General features: G+C 43.5%; 1 protein-coding gene across 1 annotated transcript in view; it reads left to right on the top strand.

Annotated features, from left to right (window-relative positions):
• Positions 1–5,431: 5,431 nt before the first annotated feature.
• The window catches only part of LOC115175393 (CUB and sushi domain-containing protein 1-like), a 128,244-nt gene continuing 115,587 nt past the window's right edge, over positions 5,432–18,088 (top strand). The window contains exon 1 of the mRNA XM_029734627.1: positions 5,432–5,575. Within this exon, the coding sequence (XP_029590487.1) occupies positions 5,491–5,575 (85 nt within the window). The 5' untranslated portion in view covers positions 5,432–5,490. The remainder of the gene's footprint in view (positions 5,576–18,088) is intronic.

Here is an 18,088-nt window from a genome sequence, read left to right as displayed (position 1 = left end):
AACCCACAAATGCTGATGCTCCAGATCCTCAACTAGTCTAAAGACGGACAGTTTTATTGCTTCTTTAATAAGCACATCAGTTTTCAGCTGTGTTACATAACTGCGAAAGGGTTTTCAAATGATCAATTAGCCTTTTAAAATTATAAACTTGGATTAGCTAACACAATGTGCCATTGAAACACAGGAGTGATGGTTGCTGATAATGAGCCTCTGTACACCTATGTAGATATTCCATTAAAATCAGCCTTTTCCAGCAACAATAGTTGTTTACAATATTAACAATGTCTACAACTGTTTTTCTGATCAATTTGATGTTATTTTAAATGGAAAAAAATGTGCTTTTCTTTCAAAAACAAGAACAATTATTAGTGACCCCAAATGTTTGAATGTTAGTGTATATAGAGTACCAGTCAAAAGTTTGGACATCTACTCATTTAAGCATTGAGCTTTACCACAGAGTGAAGAAAAAGCAGCCAACGAGTGCACAGCATATGTGGGAACTCCTTCAAGACTTTTGGAAAAGCATTCCATGTGAAGCTGGTTGAGATAATGCCAAGCGTGTGCAAAGCTGTCATCAAAGTAAAGGGTGGCTACTTTGAAGAATCTCAAATATAAAATATATTTTGATTTGTTTAACACTTTTTTTGGGTTACTATGTGATTCCATGTTTTATTTCATAGTTTTGATGTCTTCACTATTATTCTACAATGTAGAAAATAGGAAAAATAAAGAAAAACCCTTGAATGATTAGGTGTGTCCAAACTTTTGACTGTTACTGTATATATTTTGTATTGTGAGTTATCAGAGGGTGCTGTAGCACCCCTACTTCCAGCGGGCTATGCCTGTAGCTACACAGACTCATCCTCAACAGCAGTTCACAACCACAGAATTACTCAAAGCTGCCAAGTCAACAAGCTGCAACCACTAGCTAAACCAAACATGGGCAACCGGTAGATATCTCTCATTTGGCGCCAACTGAAGCAAACAGAACTTGACAGGAAGGAACCTTAACCAGAATTTGTCCAAAAGAAACTCTTGTTTTCGTTGCAAATCGTTTTCCGTTTGAGTAAACAGTTTCCGTTGCAAAAACCACTTGAAGCTGTTTACCTACGGTTTGGTCTAAATGAACGCATCCCAGGTATTAATTTTTAACTAGGCTGACTTTGGTCACTGGCCTGTTGCCGCTGCGATGCAGAACAGATGGTGCACCGGGGACTGGGACGCCCACCTCGGCCCAGTGGATCAACGGACCGCCGATGGAGGTGAACAGATGGCAGAGCATTAAGTGTGGGAGCGAGACCGATAAGGAAGAGACATGAGAGGCCAGCAGCTAAACGCCAGCCATCAACCAGTAGTACGTGCAAAGGAGGCCTTCTCTTCCAGAATGCACATCAGAGTCTGAAGGTTGTCATTTATTTATTCCACCAGATAAACAACAAGTTCTCTCTCGCTAATACTAAAACACTACAGATGAGATTTTAAGGAAGTTATAGCAAAGATATGTAGTGGTAAATGAGAGTTGTTTGAATGGTAAACCATTCATCTCATTGGTTAACGCTTAGCTCGTTCTTCACTTTACTCATCTTTCACAAATCACTAACAGGCTGAATTGTTTTGTCACGTTACACACCTTCAATATCAACCTATCACTGCTCACTAATCAGCCAAGCTTTAATCAATGATATTCATGTGTAGCCTATCATTTAAAAGGACTAATTTCCGTGTACCCACCTTTTTTAGTTGATGTTGTTCAAAATTGCCACTTTCATATTTTCTCCTTTCCAGTGGCGATTTAAGCATGTAAATCTTGGATGGGCAACAAAAAAAAAGTGGGATCCATGCCAGCAAATCCACTAAACAACACAACACTAAACAATACATTACATTAGTTGCACCATAACGGTGACAAACAGTGCCCACAAACGACCTACATAAAGGAGTTCAGACAGCAGTCCCAACATCTTACCACCGATACACCTGGCTATCAGCTGAGCCTTGTCTGGCTGCAAAACAGTTCATTCACCCTTATTTACTGTCTTTTAGAAAAACATAGCTGATATGGCTGAATTGCCAAATACAAATGCAGATAAGATGTATTAAGTAATTTTGATTAAGACATTAATGACGTAGTCAAAATAACTATTTCTTCAGCCCTTTTGAAATGTAAAGCAAGCAATAGAATTCAGAACATTGTCCGTTCTTACAATGTTCTCCCTGTACACCAAGTCAGAACCGTAGGATAAATAAAGGATAAATAAAGGGGACATATAAGCAGACAATGAGCTCTTACAATATATGATGACATTTCTCAAAAACAGGTTATAGGCTACATGTACACCACCAAGTCAGAACAGTAGGTGAAATTAGGAGGTGAAAATTGACCAAATTATTAGGGTGAGGCACATGGGCTACTAACAGCTTACTACACAACATACACTTAGAATTACTTTCTTAGCTACAGTATACATTGAGGGAAAAATTATTTGATCCCCTGCTGATTTTGTACGTTTGCCCACTGACAAAGAAATGATCAGTCTATCATTTTAATGGTAGGTTTATTTGAACAGTGAGAGACAGAATAACAACAACAAAAATCCAGAAAAACGCATGTCAAAAATGTTATAAATTGATTTGCATTTTAATGAGTGAAATAAGTATTTGACCCCCTCTCAATCAGAAAGATTTCTGGCTCCCAGGTGTCTTTTATACAGGTAACGAGCTGAGATTAGGAGCACACTCTTAAAGGGAGTGCTCCTATTCTCAGTTTGTTACCTGTATAAAAGACACTTGTCCACAGAAGCAATCAATCAATCAGATTCCAAACTCAACACCATGGCCAAGACCAAAGAGCTCTCCAAGGATTTCAGGGACAAGATTGTAGACCTACACAAGGCTGGAATGGGCTACAAGACCATCACCAAGCAGCTTGGTGAGAAGGTGACAACAGTTGGTGCGATTATTTGCAAATGGAAGAAACACAAAAGAACTGTCAATCTCCCTCGGCCTGGGGCTCCATGCAAGATCTCACCTCGTGGAGTTGCAATGATCATGAGAACGGTGAGGAATCAGCCCAGAACTACACTGGAGGATCTTGTCAATGATCTCAAGGCAGCTGGGACCATTGTCACCAAGAAAACAATTGGTAACACACTACGCCGTGAAGGACTGAAATCCTGCAGCGCCCGCAAGGTCCCCCTGCTCAAGAAAGCACATATATATGCAATTCTGAAGTTTGCCAATGAACATCTGAATGATTCAGAGGACAACTGGGTGAAAGTGTTGTGGTCAGATGAGACCAAAATGGAGCTCTTTGGCATCAACTCAACTCGCCGTGTTTGGAGGAGGAGGAATGCTGCCTATGACCCCAAGAACACCGTCCAATCAAAGCTACTGTAGATATAACGTGATTTGACGTCATTTTATCTGTGGCCAATGACCTTGAGCCTTCTTGGATGGGCACTTCTGATGTAACTCTATGGCAGCAGCCAAGGAGCTTGAATTTTCTAGCTCTACCCTTAGAGTTAGTGGTGACATAGTGTCCCCATATGTGACAAAACACTGAGCCAATCACTGCGCAACATTCCGTATTTTCTGCTGGCTTGCCCCACCACCACAGAAAGCACTGAGCTGGGCTGAAACACCTACATTTTGGAGCTGCTTTACTCAAGAAAAAAAAAAAAAAAAGAGACCATGTTTATATGCGGCTTTAATAACTCAATTTTTCACATTGTTTGCAAAGTGATATGTGACACGTATGTATGCCAAAATAACAGGCAAAACAGGAAAGCCCCCCCCCCCCACTGTGGTGCTCTGCCTCACCTGCCCTGAACGACTGGTCACCACTGCTCCTTTACCTCTCTTTCCTCTTTTTATGCCCATTGTGTTTTTCTTCATCACCTTTAATTCCTTAGAGTCTAAGACGTTGGGGAGGGGGGGATGCTAAGCTGACTTAGGACCCCTTTAGGTATCCCAAAAATATTATTTTGATAAATTGATTTTGGCCTTTACTACTAAAGCCCATAGAAAGCATTGAATCACACATTCATAAATGGCAAAGAGAACAGTCAAAAAATTTATGTCAAGAAACAAGGTTTTGAAGTGTGTATATATATATATATATAGTAAAAGTCAAAAGTTTGGACACACCTACTAATTCAAGGGTTTTTCTTTATTTTTACTATTTTCTACATTGTAGAATTATCAAATTAACACATTTATAATCTTGTACTAACCAAAACAAGTGTTCAACAAATCAAAATATATTTTATATTATTCAAAGTAGCCACCCTTTTGCCTTGATGACAACTCTTGGCATTCTCTCAACCAGCTACAGGGAAGATTAGGCAGCTTTGGACTGCTGCGAAGTGGAATTCCTCATTCCCAGAGAGAGAGAGAGAGAGAGTGTGGGTGGGGGGGGCAGACGGAGAGAGAGAGAGAGAGAGAGAGAGAGAGAGAGAGAGAGAGAGAGAGAGAGAGAGAGAGTGGGAGATATATATATATATATATATATATATATATAAAGAGAGAGAGAGAGAGAGAGAGAGAGAGAGAGAGAGAGAGAGAGAGAGAGAGAGAGAGAGAGAGAGAGAGAGAGAGTAGAGAGTGGGAGCAGGTCTGCAGTCCGATTCTTGGCGTTAAGACCAGAGATAGAGACAGTAGCCTACTATACTGTACCGCTTTAGGAAGGCTGCAATAGCCTAGGCTACTGGAAATACACTATCCATTCATTTCTTAAATCATCAAAATGATTTCAAATATCTTGTGGGTTGGGAACTTTTGAAAAGAGATCGTTTTGGTGGATTTTTTTTTAGACAACCTGTATTCGTCTCCGTTATTCTACGGCGTTCTTGCGTTCCACGGACCTGTGAAATGTGGATTATCGACATCGGTGATGATGCTGCTTGTTAACCGGGAATAAATAAGACTCGTCATCGACACCAGCACTAGTCCCATGGGGCAAAGGGTAAAAAATAAATAAGGATTTCTTCATTTTATCCATCCTCTCGAATCGAATCTAACATTTGGAGTGGACGAGAGATTTGTGTGAATGTTTCCCCATGGGTAGATAAGACACCACTTTGCTTCTCTCTCTCTCCCCCCCTCCTCCCTCCCCAACGCCTGGGCTGAGTGGGCTCTGGGGTTTTCTCTTCTCCTCACCTCCTTCTCGGTGTGAGATAGATTCTGCTAACCCCGCGGTCCGCATGACATGGTTCAGTCCTGTTGTCGGTGCCGAGCCTCGATGCATTGGGATTTCTCTCAGCGCCAACACCACTACCAAGTGAACCTTCTTTCTAAACCCGTCAAATAAAACGTGCCAGCTGCCCCCGAGAAAAAAAGAAAAAAAAACACACACCTGCCATGACCACCTCTTCGAACCGGGACGGAACCGGACACATTACCGGGTACGTTCGTAGGACAGAATGCAGATGTATTAGCAGGCATACCAGGAACGGTCCAAGGAAAGTGGACGGAATACGGATTTTTGCGCTAATGAAGACGGGAGTAGCAGCGCACCATTGGAGCCGGGTTCTGTTGTTGTTTATGGGGCTACTGTCAGCCACAGCCTCGGTTAAGGGTAAGTTTCCCCCCTATAACTACTACTGATGTTGCTGCCTGCCTGCTGCTGCGCCGTGTTGGATATTTTAAATAAACGATGGAGAGACTAGCCGCAACATTAGTCCTGCTCACTGCCAGAATACCAAACTACCAATTTAGACCGTAGTGCATGTCCCTTTTCATTCTAAGTGGGACCGTTAGCCTATGATGTGGGTGTGGGTGGATTTCCGTCTTTTTCTGACACAGTGTAATGCTCAGAACAACGAGCTCTACCGTGGTGTCTCACTCTGTGTTCTGTGGACATGAGCAGCACCGCATTTCATTAATCGAATGTGTGTGTGTGTTTTTTTTATTTATTTTTTATTTTTTCATGGAAAGAAGGAATTGGATAATGGCGGGGGAAAGAGATCCAACCGTGTAACTGTCAGTCAGAATGGGGGTGTTCTCACGGCGTTGGACTTGATTCGGTGTTGAGACGCCAGTGAATCGGTTAGGTGGTCTACGCGAGTGCGGGCTAAACGTGTGTGTGTGTGTGTATATGTGTCATGATGTAATTATGTGTATTGGGTTTTTCCCTTTCTTATCATTCTCTTATTTTTATAACATTCTCATGGATAGTTTTACTTCGCCGAAAAAGTATGTATGCTTATCTTTGCTTTGCCTATACGTTCTCCGCAGGTAAAATGAATGGGGTTTATTGTCCCTTCGCTGTCCACGGTGCTGATTCTATCAGGAAACTTTCAACATTATTGTATAGGTACGAAAGCCAGACGTGTGTGTGTGTGTGTGTGTGTGTGTGTGTGTGTGTGTGTGTATGTGTGTGTATGTGTGTGTGTGTGTGTGTGTGCTTTGAGGGGGGGGGTCATTTACACAATTACATTTGACATGGACTCAAGTGCAGCTATGATTTATAGCTGTTTATGTTGAATTATATGTACAGTTGACATATAGGACAACAGTGTCCCCAACTATCCTCGGCATTCAACAAATTATTCTTCACATCTGATGACAATAGTTCACTCTTCTTTGATGGGTAGCCTGTTATAACCTGTTATAACCTGTTATTCAGGTGTTATGTCAGTTTGTGTTATGTCAGTTTGTTAAAGCAAACATACAGGACAACAGCCTCCCAACAAACCCCTCTACATTGTTCACAGCTGTGGACTGTGCAGCTGCAATAGACATTTGAAATGACATGATGACAAGCACAGGTTTTTACCACTGCCTGCCTTGGCATCATGATTCTATGGATACGGAGACTATTTATAGAGGGAGATAAGGATAGCAAGCGTAGGGTGGAAGTTTTAGACGGTCAGTTAAATATAACATTTGTCTAAAAATGGCACCCTCTTCTCTATACTACTGTTGACCAGTGACCAGGATTATGGTCAAAGGTAGTGCACTATATATAGGGAATAGGGTGCCATAGAGCTCTGGTCTAAAGTAGTGCACTATATAGGGAATAGGGAGGCATAGGGCTCTGGTCTAAAGTAGTGCACTATATAGGGAATAGTGTTCCATAGGGCTCTGGTCTAAAGTAGTGCACTATATATAGGGAATAGGGTCCCATAGGGCTCTGGTCTAAAGTAGTGCACTATATATAGGGAATAGGGTTCCATAGGTCTCTGGTCTAAAGTAGTGCACTATATAGGGAATAGGGTTCCATAGGGCTCTGGTCTAAAGTAGTGCACTATATAGGGAATAGGGTTCCATAGGGCTCTGGTCTAAAGTAGTGCACTATATATAGGGAATAGGGTTCCATAGGGCTCTGGTCTAAAATAGTGCACTATATAGGGAATAGGGTTCCATAGGGCTCTGGTCAAAAGGAGTGTACTATATAGTGAATAGGGTTCCATAGGGCTCTGGTCTAAAGGAGTGTACTATATAGTGAATAGGGTTCCATAGGGCTCTGGTCTAAAGTAGTGCACTATATAGTGAATAGGGTGCCATAGGGCTCTGGTCAAAAGGAGTGTACTATATAGTGAATAGGGTGCCATTTTGGGATGCACAACAGTCACATGCTCCACAGTGGGTTGTTATACAACCCGTCTTTATAACACAATAATTAATGCATTGCATGGCCGTTTCAGCGTACTCATCAATAAATCTGCCTGTTTTGCATCGTATCATCATAAATCTTGCTTTGTCATATAAATCGCTCCGGTCTAGAGAGGAGACAGACCAAGGGACATGCACACTGACCTCAGTTTGTTATCTACGATTGGATTTCAACATGCCCCCCGAAATTTACCACCGTAGATCCAGTTTGGCCCACGCTACCGTTGCCTTGCCCGCTGGTTCTGGGGGATGTTCTGTGGGATGTTCTGTGGATGTTCTGTGGACGTTCTGTGGATGTTCTGGGGGACGTTCTGTGGACGTTCTGTGGATGTTCTGTGGACGTTCTGTGGACGTCCTGTGGATGTTCTGTGGACGTCCTGTGGATGTTCTGTGGTGCTCAATGGACAAGGATGGCTTTATTTCTTAGCTGTGTATGATAACATTCCTCTGCATGTAATCACATCCCTTAGATCATAGAATAGGATTGATTCTATATATTGTATTTCTATGACACAGGTCTAGATAGCTTTCAGCCCCCCGCTCCTCACCCAGTCCCTTGCAGTTCTCAAGCTTTCCTCAAGCTAGAACACTAGCTTTGTCCCTACGATCCTTCACCATCATTAACACACTTCGAATAACAAGGGCTACTCTCCATCAATACCTTCAAGTGGTGGATTCTCAAACCAATGCTTTACATTCCCGCTTTACGGATTGGAGAGAGAGCCTAAGAAACCGTATCATGACTATCATCCCCCTCCCCCCCCTCCCCTCCCCCCCTCCCCTCCCCCCCTCCCCCCTCCCCTCCTCCCCTCCCCTCCCCCCCCCCCTCCCCCGTAGTGTTGCCAGCCACCAGCAGCAGTTACAACGTCTTCCCATGGAGCGGCACCAGAGCCTCACACTACACTGGCTAGTAGATCTCTACAGAGCTCAGAGCCTAACTCTCTCCATACATCACAGAGCCTAACTCTCTCCATACATCACATCACAGAGTCTAACTCTCTCTATACATCACATCACAGAGCCTAACTCTCTCCATACATCACATCAGAGAGCCTAACTCTCTCCATACATCACAGAGCCTAACTCTCTCCATACATCACATCACAGAGCCTAACTCTCTCCATACATCACAGAGCCTAACTCTCTCCATACATCACATCACATAGTCTAACTCTCTCCATACATCACAGAGCCTAACTCTCTCCATACATCACAGAGCCTAACTCTCTCCATACATCACAGAGCCAACTCTCTCCATATATCTCAGAGCCTAACTCTCTCCATACATCACATCACAGAGCCTAACTCTCTCCATATATCTCAGAGCCTAACACTCTCCATACATCACAGAGCCTAACACTCTCCATACATCACAGAGTCTAACTCTCTCCATACATCACATCACAGAGCCTAACTCTCCATACATCACAGAGCCTAACTCTCTACATACATCACATCACAGAGTCTAACTCTCTCCATACATCACAGAGTCTAACTCTCTCCATACATCACAGAGCCTAACTCTCTCCATACATCACAGAGCCTAACTCTCTACATACATCAGAGAGCCTAACTCTCTCCATACATCACAGAGCCTAACTCTCTCCATACATCACATCACAGAGTCTAACTCTCTCCATACATCACAGAGTCTAACTCTCTCCATACATCACATCACAGAGTCTAACTCTCTCCATACATCACATCACAGAGCCTAACTCTCTCCATACATCACAGAGTCTAACTCTCTCCATACATCACATCACAGAGCCTAACTCTCTCCATACATCACAGAGTCTAACTCTCTCCATACATCACATCACAGAGCCTAACTCTCTCCATACATCACAGAGCCTAACTCTCTCCATACATCACATCACACCAGCAGTGGAGACAGTGGGTTTCTGTATTGAGCTACAGCCTGTATGTTTGCAGCCCACATCTCATGTAAATGTTGGACTATTGGAGAGAAAATAAGACGAATACCATTACTGGTGTATTTGAAGTTATAGGTTGAACACTTGTAAGGCTTATGTCATGGGATGCTTATGGCACTTTTATTTATAATCTATTTCACTTGCTTTGGCAATGTAAACATATTTTTCCCGAGCCAGTAAAAGCCCTGTCACGTCCTGACCAGTAGAGGGGTCATTGTGTTATTATAGTATGGTCAGGATGTGGCAAGGGTGTGTTTGATTTATGTGTCTTGGGTTTTTGGTCAATGTTCTATGTTAGTATATTTCTATGTTCTTTCTAGGTCTTCTATTTCTATGTTTAGTATATTGGTTTGACCTTCAATTGGAGGCAGCTGTTCCTCGTTGCCTCTAATTGAAGGTCCTATTTAGTAGGGGTGTTTTTTCCATGGGTTTTTGTGGGTAGTTGTTCCGTGTATAGCTGTGTAGCCTTACAGGACTGTTTTCGTCGTTGTTTGTTATTTTTGTTAAGTGTTCACGTTTATCCAAATAAAATAAGATGATGAGCACTTCACCCGCTGCGCCTTGGTCCACTTTTTATGACATACCTGACAAGCCCATTGGATTTGAATAAGCCTGTTGGTCATGGTCTAAACAACCGTGATAGAAGCCTTTGTCAATTTTTTAATTTTTATTTAACTAGGCAAGTCAGTTAAGAACAAATTCGTATTTCCAATGACGGCCTAAGAACAGTGGGTTAACTGCCTTGTTCAGGGGGCAGAACGACAGATTTTCACCTTGTCAGCTCAGGGATTCGCTCCGGCAACCTTCCGGTTACGAGTCCAACAGCTCTAACCACTAGGCTACGCTGCCGCCCCGATGTGATGACGATGGAACTGAAGCCTTGTGTGTTTTCTTACAAGATGACACCTTTTGCAGACTGTAACACAATTGGAGAGGCCTGTATTCATATTGCCCGGTTTTGTCTTTACCAAGCTATAGATTTTCTGACATCCAATTCACTTCATCTGTTTCTAAAGCTCCGTTCTTCTTGCCCATGGCCTTTTATACAGTTAGATTAAAGCAGTGATTTGATGACAAGGTCTGAAACGTTTCTGACACTCATTTATATTGAGACGAGTCAACAGCAGCAGTGCTCTATCCTACCTCGCATACAACCACGGTCCCCACAGACTCCCCCGGTTCAATACCACGGTCTCCACACGGACCCCTGGTTCAATAGCACGGTCTCCACATGGACCCCCAGTTCAATACCACGGTCTCCACATGGACCCCCGGTTCAATACCACGGTCTATCCACACAGACCCCTGGTTCAATACCATGGTCTCCACACAGACCCCCGGTTCAATACCACGGTCTCCACACAGACCCCTGGTTCAATACCACGGTAAACACATGGACCCCCGGTTCAATACCACGGTCTCCACACGGACCCCTGGTTCAATACCACGGTCTCTCCACGGACCCCCGGCTCAATAAGATAATCAACCTTCATTAATTTATTCCTGGGATGGAAGCAATGGGAGGATGAGAGGAGAGGGGAGGAGAGGACCATAGAGGCTAAATAGAACAACGAGGATGGATAGAACTGGGGAGAAGAAAAGGAGGGAGAGAGGAAGGATAGGAGATGGAAGGAGATAAAAGCGAGGGAGAATGATCAGAAGTATTGCAGATGATGTCCCGCTGATCAGCCAGCTCTGTGTGTTCTGACGGGCCAGTTTGATGATATTAGATCACTGGTCACACCCCTCCCGCATGAGATAATCAAGCCAATACACCCACCTGCCCGCCCGCCCGCCCGCACGGCCCCGGCTGCATGCCTTCAAGAGCATCACCTTTCATCCTTGTCTCGCTTCAGTCTTCTTCTGAATTTACCTACACCGGTCTCTGGGTACAGTTAGTTAATCAAGCTCATCTTTAGGCTATCCTGAAGTAGCTCTGTCAGTGTGTGTTGACCATGATACAACGGGCTGTAACATAATGGGGGGGTTCATGGTTGCAGGGCAGGAAGCCTCTGTTGTCATGCTAGCACCGCTAACTCTGATGTCATCTTTCAGTGGGGTGCTGTTATTCACGCCCAAGTTGACATAGACTACATACTTGCGTTGTGTAAGTGTGTGTGTGTGTGTGTGTGGACAGTGCTGGATTAATACAGGGGCTTACTGGGGCTGAAGCCCTTGGGCCCAGGTTCGTGGGGGGCCCAAGAGCCCCCCCCAAAAAAAAAAGTTTTTCTCCATATATATATATATATTTTATCTTAATGTTCTAAATACATCATTTAGCCAGAGAGGATCAATAGTTTCAACAACAACAAAAAAATTAAGGAAACACCAACACAGAATCTTAAAAGGGTGTTGGGCCACAATGAGCTGCCAGAACAGCTTCAATAGACTCTACAAGTGGACGTAAACCATGCCAGGAAAATGCACCCCACACAATAACATAAAGTTTATATCCCTCATTTACTCAAGCGTTTCCTTTATTTTGGCAGTTGCCTGTTGCCTACAGTCGGGAAGGAAACAGTTTAAGCAGGATGCACGCCAAATACACAGCTTGTTGAATCGTTGCCATAGATGTATAATCCGTAGAAGGGGGTTGGTAACATCTAACCCCTTGCAATATGACTATTAAACTCATGGGTACACTAGCAATGGCTGCCAGTCTTGACTTGAATGGGAACTGCCATCTATGGGTTATATTTCAATGGTTGCCAGTCTTGACTTGTTCCCAAGTTCTCTCACGTCACCCCGCTCCTCCGCTCTCTCCACTGGCTTCCAGTTGAAGCTCGCATCCGCTACAAGACCATGGTGCTTGCCTACGGAGCTGTGAGGGGAACGGCACCTCCGTACCTTCAGGCTCTGATCAGGCCCTACACCCAAACAAGGGCACTGCGTTCATCCACCTCTGGCCTGCTTGCCCCCCTACCTCTGAGGAAGCACAGGTCCCGCTCATCCCAGTCAAAACTGTTCGCTGCTCTGGCACCCCAATGGTGGAACAAGCTCCCTCACGACGCCAGGACAGCGGAGTCAATCACCACCTTCCGGAGACACCTGAAACCCCACCTCTTTAAGGAATACATAGGATAAAGTAATCCTTCTAACCCCCCCCCCCTAAAATGATTTAGATGCACTATTATAAAGTGGTTGTTCCACTGGATATCATAAGGTGAATGCACCAATTTGTAAGTCGCTCTAGATAAGAGCGTCTGCTAAATGACTTAAATGTAAATGTAAATGTTGAATGGGAACCGCCATCTATGGGTTATATTTCTATGGTTGCCAGTCTTGACTTGATTGGGAACCGCCATCTATGGGTTATATTTCTATGGTTGCCAGTCTTGACTTGATTGGGAACTGCCATCTGTGGGTTATATTTCTATGGTTGCCAGTCTTGACTTGAATGGGAACTGCCATCTATGAGTTATATTTCTATCGTTGCCAGTCTTGACTAGATTGGGGACTGCCATCTATGGGTTATATTTCTATGGTTGCCAGTCTTGACTTGATTGGGAACTGCCATCTATGGGTTATATTTGTATGGTTGGTTGCGGCTGTCTGTTTGCCTTTTGTAAATTTGTAAATATAATTGTGGGATAAAATGAAGAGTTTGGAAAGCAAATGACTGCTAATGCTTAACGTTGATAAGAGAAAAAACTAATCTGTCTGTAGAGCTGATAGAAAAAAAGAAAATAAATCCACATTTTGTTTGTGGAACAGCAGCACTGTTTTTCAACGCAGTTCATCTGGAGACAGGTTACTGCCATTACGAGTGCTTCGGCCATCACCATCATCTTCGTCATTAGGTGAGTCAGTGTGCCACAACATTGTAGGTCCCGTGTGGCTCAGTAGGTAGAGCATGGTGTTTGCAACGCCAGGGTTGTGGGTTTGATTCCCATGCGGGACCAGTACGGGAAAAAAAAAATCTATGAAATGCTTGCGTTCACTACTGTAAGTTACTCTGAATAAGGGTGTCTGCTAAATGACTAAAATGTATTTAGTAGCCTATAATATATATATTGCTTCCTAATATTGTACAATCTGTGTGTCTTTTCATTGTCCTGGGCTATTGTTTGTGTGAATTTAAGACCAGATTGATCTCAGTGTGTCAGTGTCAGAGTAGCCAGTCATTTCAGTCATTTGTGTGGTATTAAAATAATCAGATAATGTCTTCTGTCACGTACCGTTGAAGTCGGAAGTTTACATACACCTTAGCCAAATACATTTAAACTCAGTTTTTCACAATTCCTGACATTTAATCCTAGTAAAAATTCCCTTTCTTAGGTCAGTTAGGATCACCACTTTATTTTAAGAATGTGAAATGTCAGAATAATAGTAGAGAGAATTTTTTATTTCAGCTTTTATTTCTATCATTGCATTCCCAGTGGGTCAGAAGTTTACATACACTCAATTAGTTTTTGGGAGCATTGCCTTTAAATGATTTAACTTGGGTCAAATGTTTCGGGTAGCCTTCCACAAATTTGGCCCATCCCTCCTGACAGAGCTGGTGTAACTGAGTCAGGTTTGTAGGCCTCCTTGCTCGCACATGCTTTTCCAGTTCTGCCCACAAATTATTTATAGGATTGAGGGCTTTGTGATGGCCACTCCAATACCTTGACTTTGTTGTCCTTAAGCCATTTTACCACAACTTTGGAAGTATGCTTGGGGTCATTGTCCATTTGGAAGACCCATTTGCGACCAAGCTTTAACTTCCTGACTGATGTCTTGAGATGTTTCTTCAATATATCCACATAATTTTCCTCCTCATGATGCCATCTATTTTGTGAAGTGCACCAGTCCCTCCTGCAGCAAAGCACCCCCACAGCATGATGCTGCAACCCCTGTGCTTCACGATTGGGATGTTGTTCTTCGGCTTGCAAGACTCCCCCATTTTTCTTCCAAACAAATCAATGGTCATTATGGCCAAACAGTTCTGTTTTTGTTTCATCAGACCAGAGGACATTTCTCTAGAAAGTATGATATTTGTCCCCATGTGCAGTTGCAAACCATAGTCTGGCTTTTTTTATGGCAGTTTTGGAGCAGTGGCTTCTTCCTTGCTGAGCGGCCTTTCAGGTTATGTTGATATAGGACTCGTTTGACTGTGGATATAGATACTTTTGTACCTGTTTCCTCCAGCATCTTCACAATGTCCTTTGCTGTTGTTCAGGGATTGATTTGCACTTTTCGCACCAAAGTACGTTCATCTCTAGCAGACAGAAAGCGTCTCCTTCCTGAGCGGCATGATGGCTGCGTGGTCCCATGGTGTTTATACTTGCGTACTATTGTTTGTACAGATGAACGTGGTACCTTTAGATGTTTGGAAATTGCTCCCAAGGATGAACCAGACTTGTGGAGGTCTACAATTTTTTCAGATTTCTTTTAATTTTCCCATGATGTTAAGCAAAGAGGCACTGAGTTTGAAGGTAGGCCTTGAAATACATCCACAGGTACACCTCTAATTGACTGAAATTATGTCAATTAGCCTATCAGAAGCTTCTAAAGCCATGACATAATTGTCTTGAATTTTCCAAGCTGTTAAAAGGCACAGCCAACTTGGTGTATGTAAACTTCTGGCACACTGGAATTGTGATACTGTCTTTAAACAAATTACTTGTGTCATGCACAAAGTAGACGTCCTAACCGACTTGCCAAAACTATAGTTTGTTAACAAGAAATTTGTGGAGTGGTTGAAAAACGAGTTTTAATGACTCCAACCTGAGTGTATGTAAACTTCCAACTTCAACTGTAAATTACATAGACTTGCATTAAATGTGTTTTGAAAAGGAACATTTTTTTTGGTGTGACCCTGCTAACAAATTCTCCCCATGCGTGGAAATACTTAAAACGCCTCAACTGTAGCCACATTGCAAATATTCATATGGTGTTATTATAAAGGGTTTTTTCATCAACAATGGGAGGGGGGTTTATGATTCCTTAATCCAGCCCTGTGTGTGGGAAGTTGTTTCTTCACTCAGTCACAAGACACTTACATTTGTCAGTTTGTTCTCTCGAGTCTAAATACACCAAATGAAGCAAACACCTGCTTTTCATATCAAAACCTCTGGAGTTTCTAAACACACAGATGACCAAATAAGGCAAACACCTGCTTTTCATATCAAGCCTCTGGAGTTTCTAAACACAAAAGATAACCAACTACACCTCCTCCTAGGTATACAAGGCTTTCCAGGACTTCTGTTGACCATAGTGTGAAATCAACAGTTTTTTTGTTTTTATTTTACCTTCAAAGAGATCACCTACGCTAGGATCATCTACATGTCCATCGATAGAGGTGATAGAATGTATTGGCTCCACGCGTATTATTTTAGATTAACATATAGAGGCATAATGTATTCATATATCCTTGGTCGTGTGTCCACAAATAACACCGTGGCGTTGCCTGTTCCCTACGCAGCGCTACTGGAGAGAGCGCCATGTGTTCTTTCCTTCATCTGTATGCATAGAGGCATTTAGCTCCCTCACTGACGCAGAGGCAGAGTGGCGTTTCAGGACCCGGGGAGAGCGGCCGATCTCAGTGGCTGAGGCCGAGCTGCAGTCCGGTTAAGGCACCACAGATAGCTCAGCCAGCGATATTAGCACAGCTGTAACGCCCAATTCAAGGCACTCTCTGGCGGGCTGGAAAATAATAATGCACGGGGGGGCAGGGGGGGGGCAGGTGAAACACAGCTTTAAGGGTGTATGACCGTAACGACCACAGTCAAATGGCAAAACTGAGTTGTTTTTTAGGGGGGGTCATCATTGCTCTGTCATTTTCTAATTTCTCTCTTTCTCTGCCCCCCCTCCCCCCCCGTTCCCCTCCACTCTCTCTCTCTCTCTTTCATTGATTGGCTGTGAGCCTTTGTGGATTCCTTCATTCTCTCTCTCCCTGATAATCATTGGAACAAAAATAAACAGCCTTGGCTTTATCTGTTTATTTACCATGGAGAGGTATGGAATGCTAAACAGACAGGATATCCTACACACTGCAACACACTCTTCTATAAGACTACATAATGTGTTTCCTCTTACATACCCCCCAGAGAGAGGGAAGGATGGAGCGGGAGGAAGGGAGGGAGGGAGGGAGGAAGAGAGGAAGAGAGAGAGAGGGAAGAATGAAGGGGGAGGGAGGGAGGGAGGGAGGGAGGGAGGGAGGGAGGGAGGGAGGGAGGGAGGGAGGGAGGGAGGGAGGGAGGGAGGGAGGAAGAGAGGAAGAGAGAGAGAGGGAAGAATGAAGGGGGAGGGAGGGAGGGAGGGAGGGAGAGAGGAAGAGAGAGAGAGGGAAGAATGAAGGGGGAGGGAGGGAGGGAGGGAGGGAGGGAGGGAGGGAGGGAGGGAGGGAGGGAGGGAGGGAGGGAGGGAGAGAGGAAAGGATGGAGCGGGAAGTTAGGGAGGAAGAGAGAGGGATGAGTGCATACACACATGCTGACTGATAATATGGTCCTGGTTTGTTGTTCTGTAGTGGTTGTGTGTGTGTATGTTATGTAGTGGTTGTGTGTGTGTTGTGTAGTGGTTGTGTGTAGTGGTTGTGTGTGTGTTGTGTAGTGGTTGTGTGTAGTGGTTGTGTGTGTGTTCTGTAGTGGTTGTGTGTGTATGTTGTGTAGTGATTGTGTGTGTGTTGTGTAGTGGTTGTGTGTGTGTTGTGTGTGTGTTGTGTAGTGGTTGTGTGTAGTGGTTGTGCGTGTGTTGTGTGTGTGTTGTGTAGTGGTTGTGTGTAGTGGTTGTGTATGTGTTCTGTATTGGTTGTTTGGCTCAGTTGGTAGAGCATGGTGTTTGCAAAACCAGGGTTGTGGGTTCGATTCCCACGGGGGACCAGTATGGAGAAAACAGCGTATGAAACGTATGCATTCACTACTGTAAGTCGCTCTGGATAAGAGTGTCTGCTAAATGACTAAAATGTTGTGTGTATTTTTTATTTATTCATTTTTTATTTCACCTTTATTTAACCAGGCAGGCCAGATGAGAACAAGTCCTTTATTTAACCAGGCAGGCCAGATGAGAACAAGTCCTTTATTTAACCAGGCAGGCCAGATGAGAACAAGTCCTTTATTTAACCAGGCAGGCCAGATGAGAACAAGTCCTTTATTTAACCAGGCAGGCCAGATGAGAACAAGTTCTAATTTACAACTGCGACCTGGCCAAGATAAAGCAAAGCAGTGTGACACAGACAACAACACAGAGTTACACATGGAGTAAACAATAAACAAGCCAATAACACAATAAACAAGTCAATGACACAGTAGAAAAAAAAGAAAGTCTATATACAGTGTGTGCAAAAGGCATGAGGAGGTAAGGCAATAAATAGGCCATAGGAGCGAATAATTACAATTTAGCAGATTAACACTGGAGTGATAAATGAGCAGATGATGATGTGCAAGTAGAAATACTGGTGTGCAAAAAAGCAGAAAAGTAAATAAAATAAAAACAGTATGGGGATGAGGTAGGTAGATTGGGTGGGCAATTTACAGATGGACTATGTAGCTGCAGCGATTGGTTAGCAGCTCAGGTAGCTGATATTTAAAGTTGGTGAGGGAAATAAAAGTCTCTAA

The sequence above is a fragment of the Salmo trutta genome, chromosome 36 (genome assembly GCF_901001165.1).
Source record: "Salmo trutta chromosome 36, fSalTru1.1, whole genome shotgun sequence".
In the NCBI taxonomy this organism is placed as follows: domain Eukaryota; kingdom Metazoa; phylum Chordata; class Actinopteri; order Salmoniformes; family Salmonidae; genus Salmo; species Salmo trutta.
The sequence above is the reverse complement of the archived record's forward strand: the minus strand, read 5'-3'. Positions and strand labels throughout refer to the sequence as shown.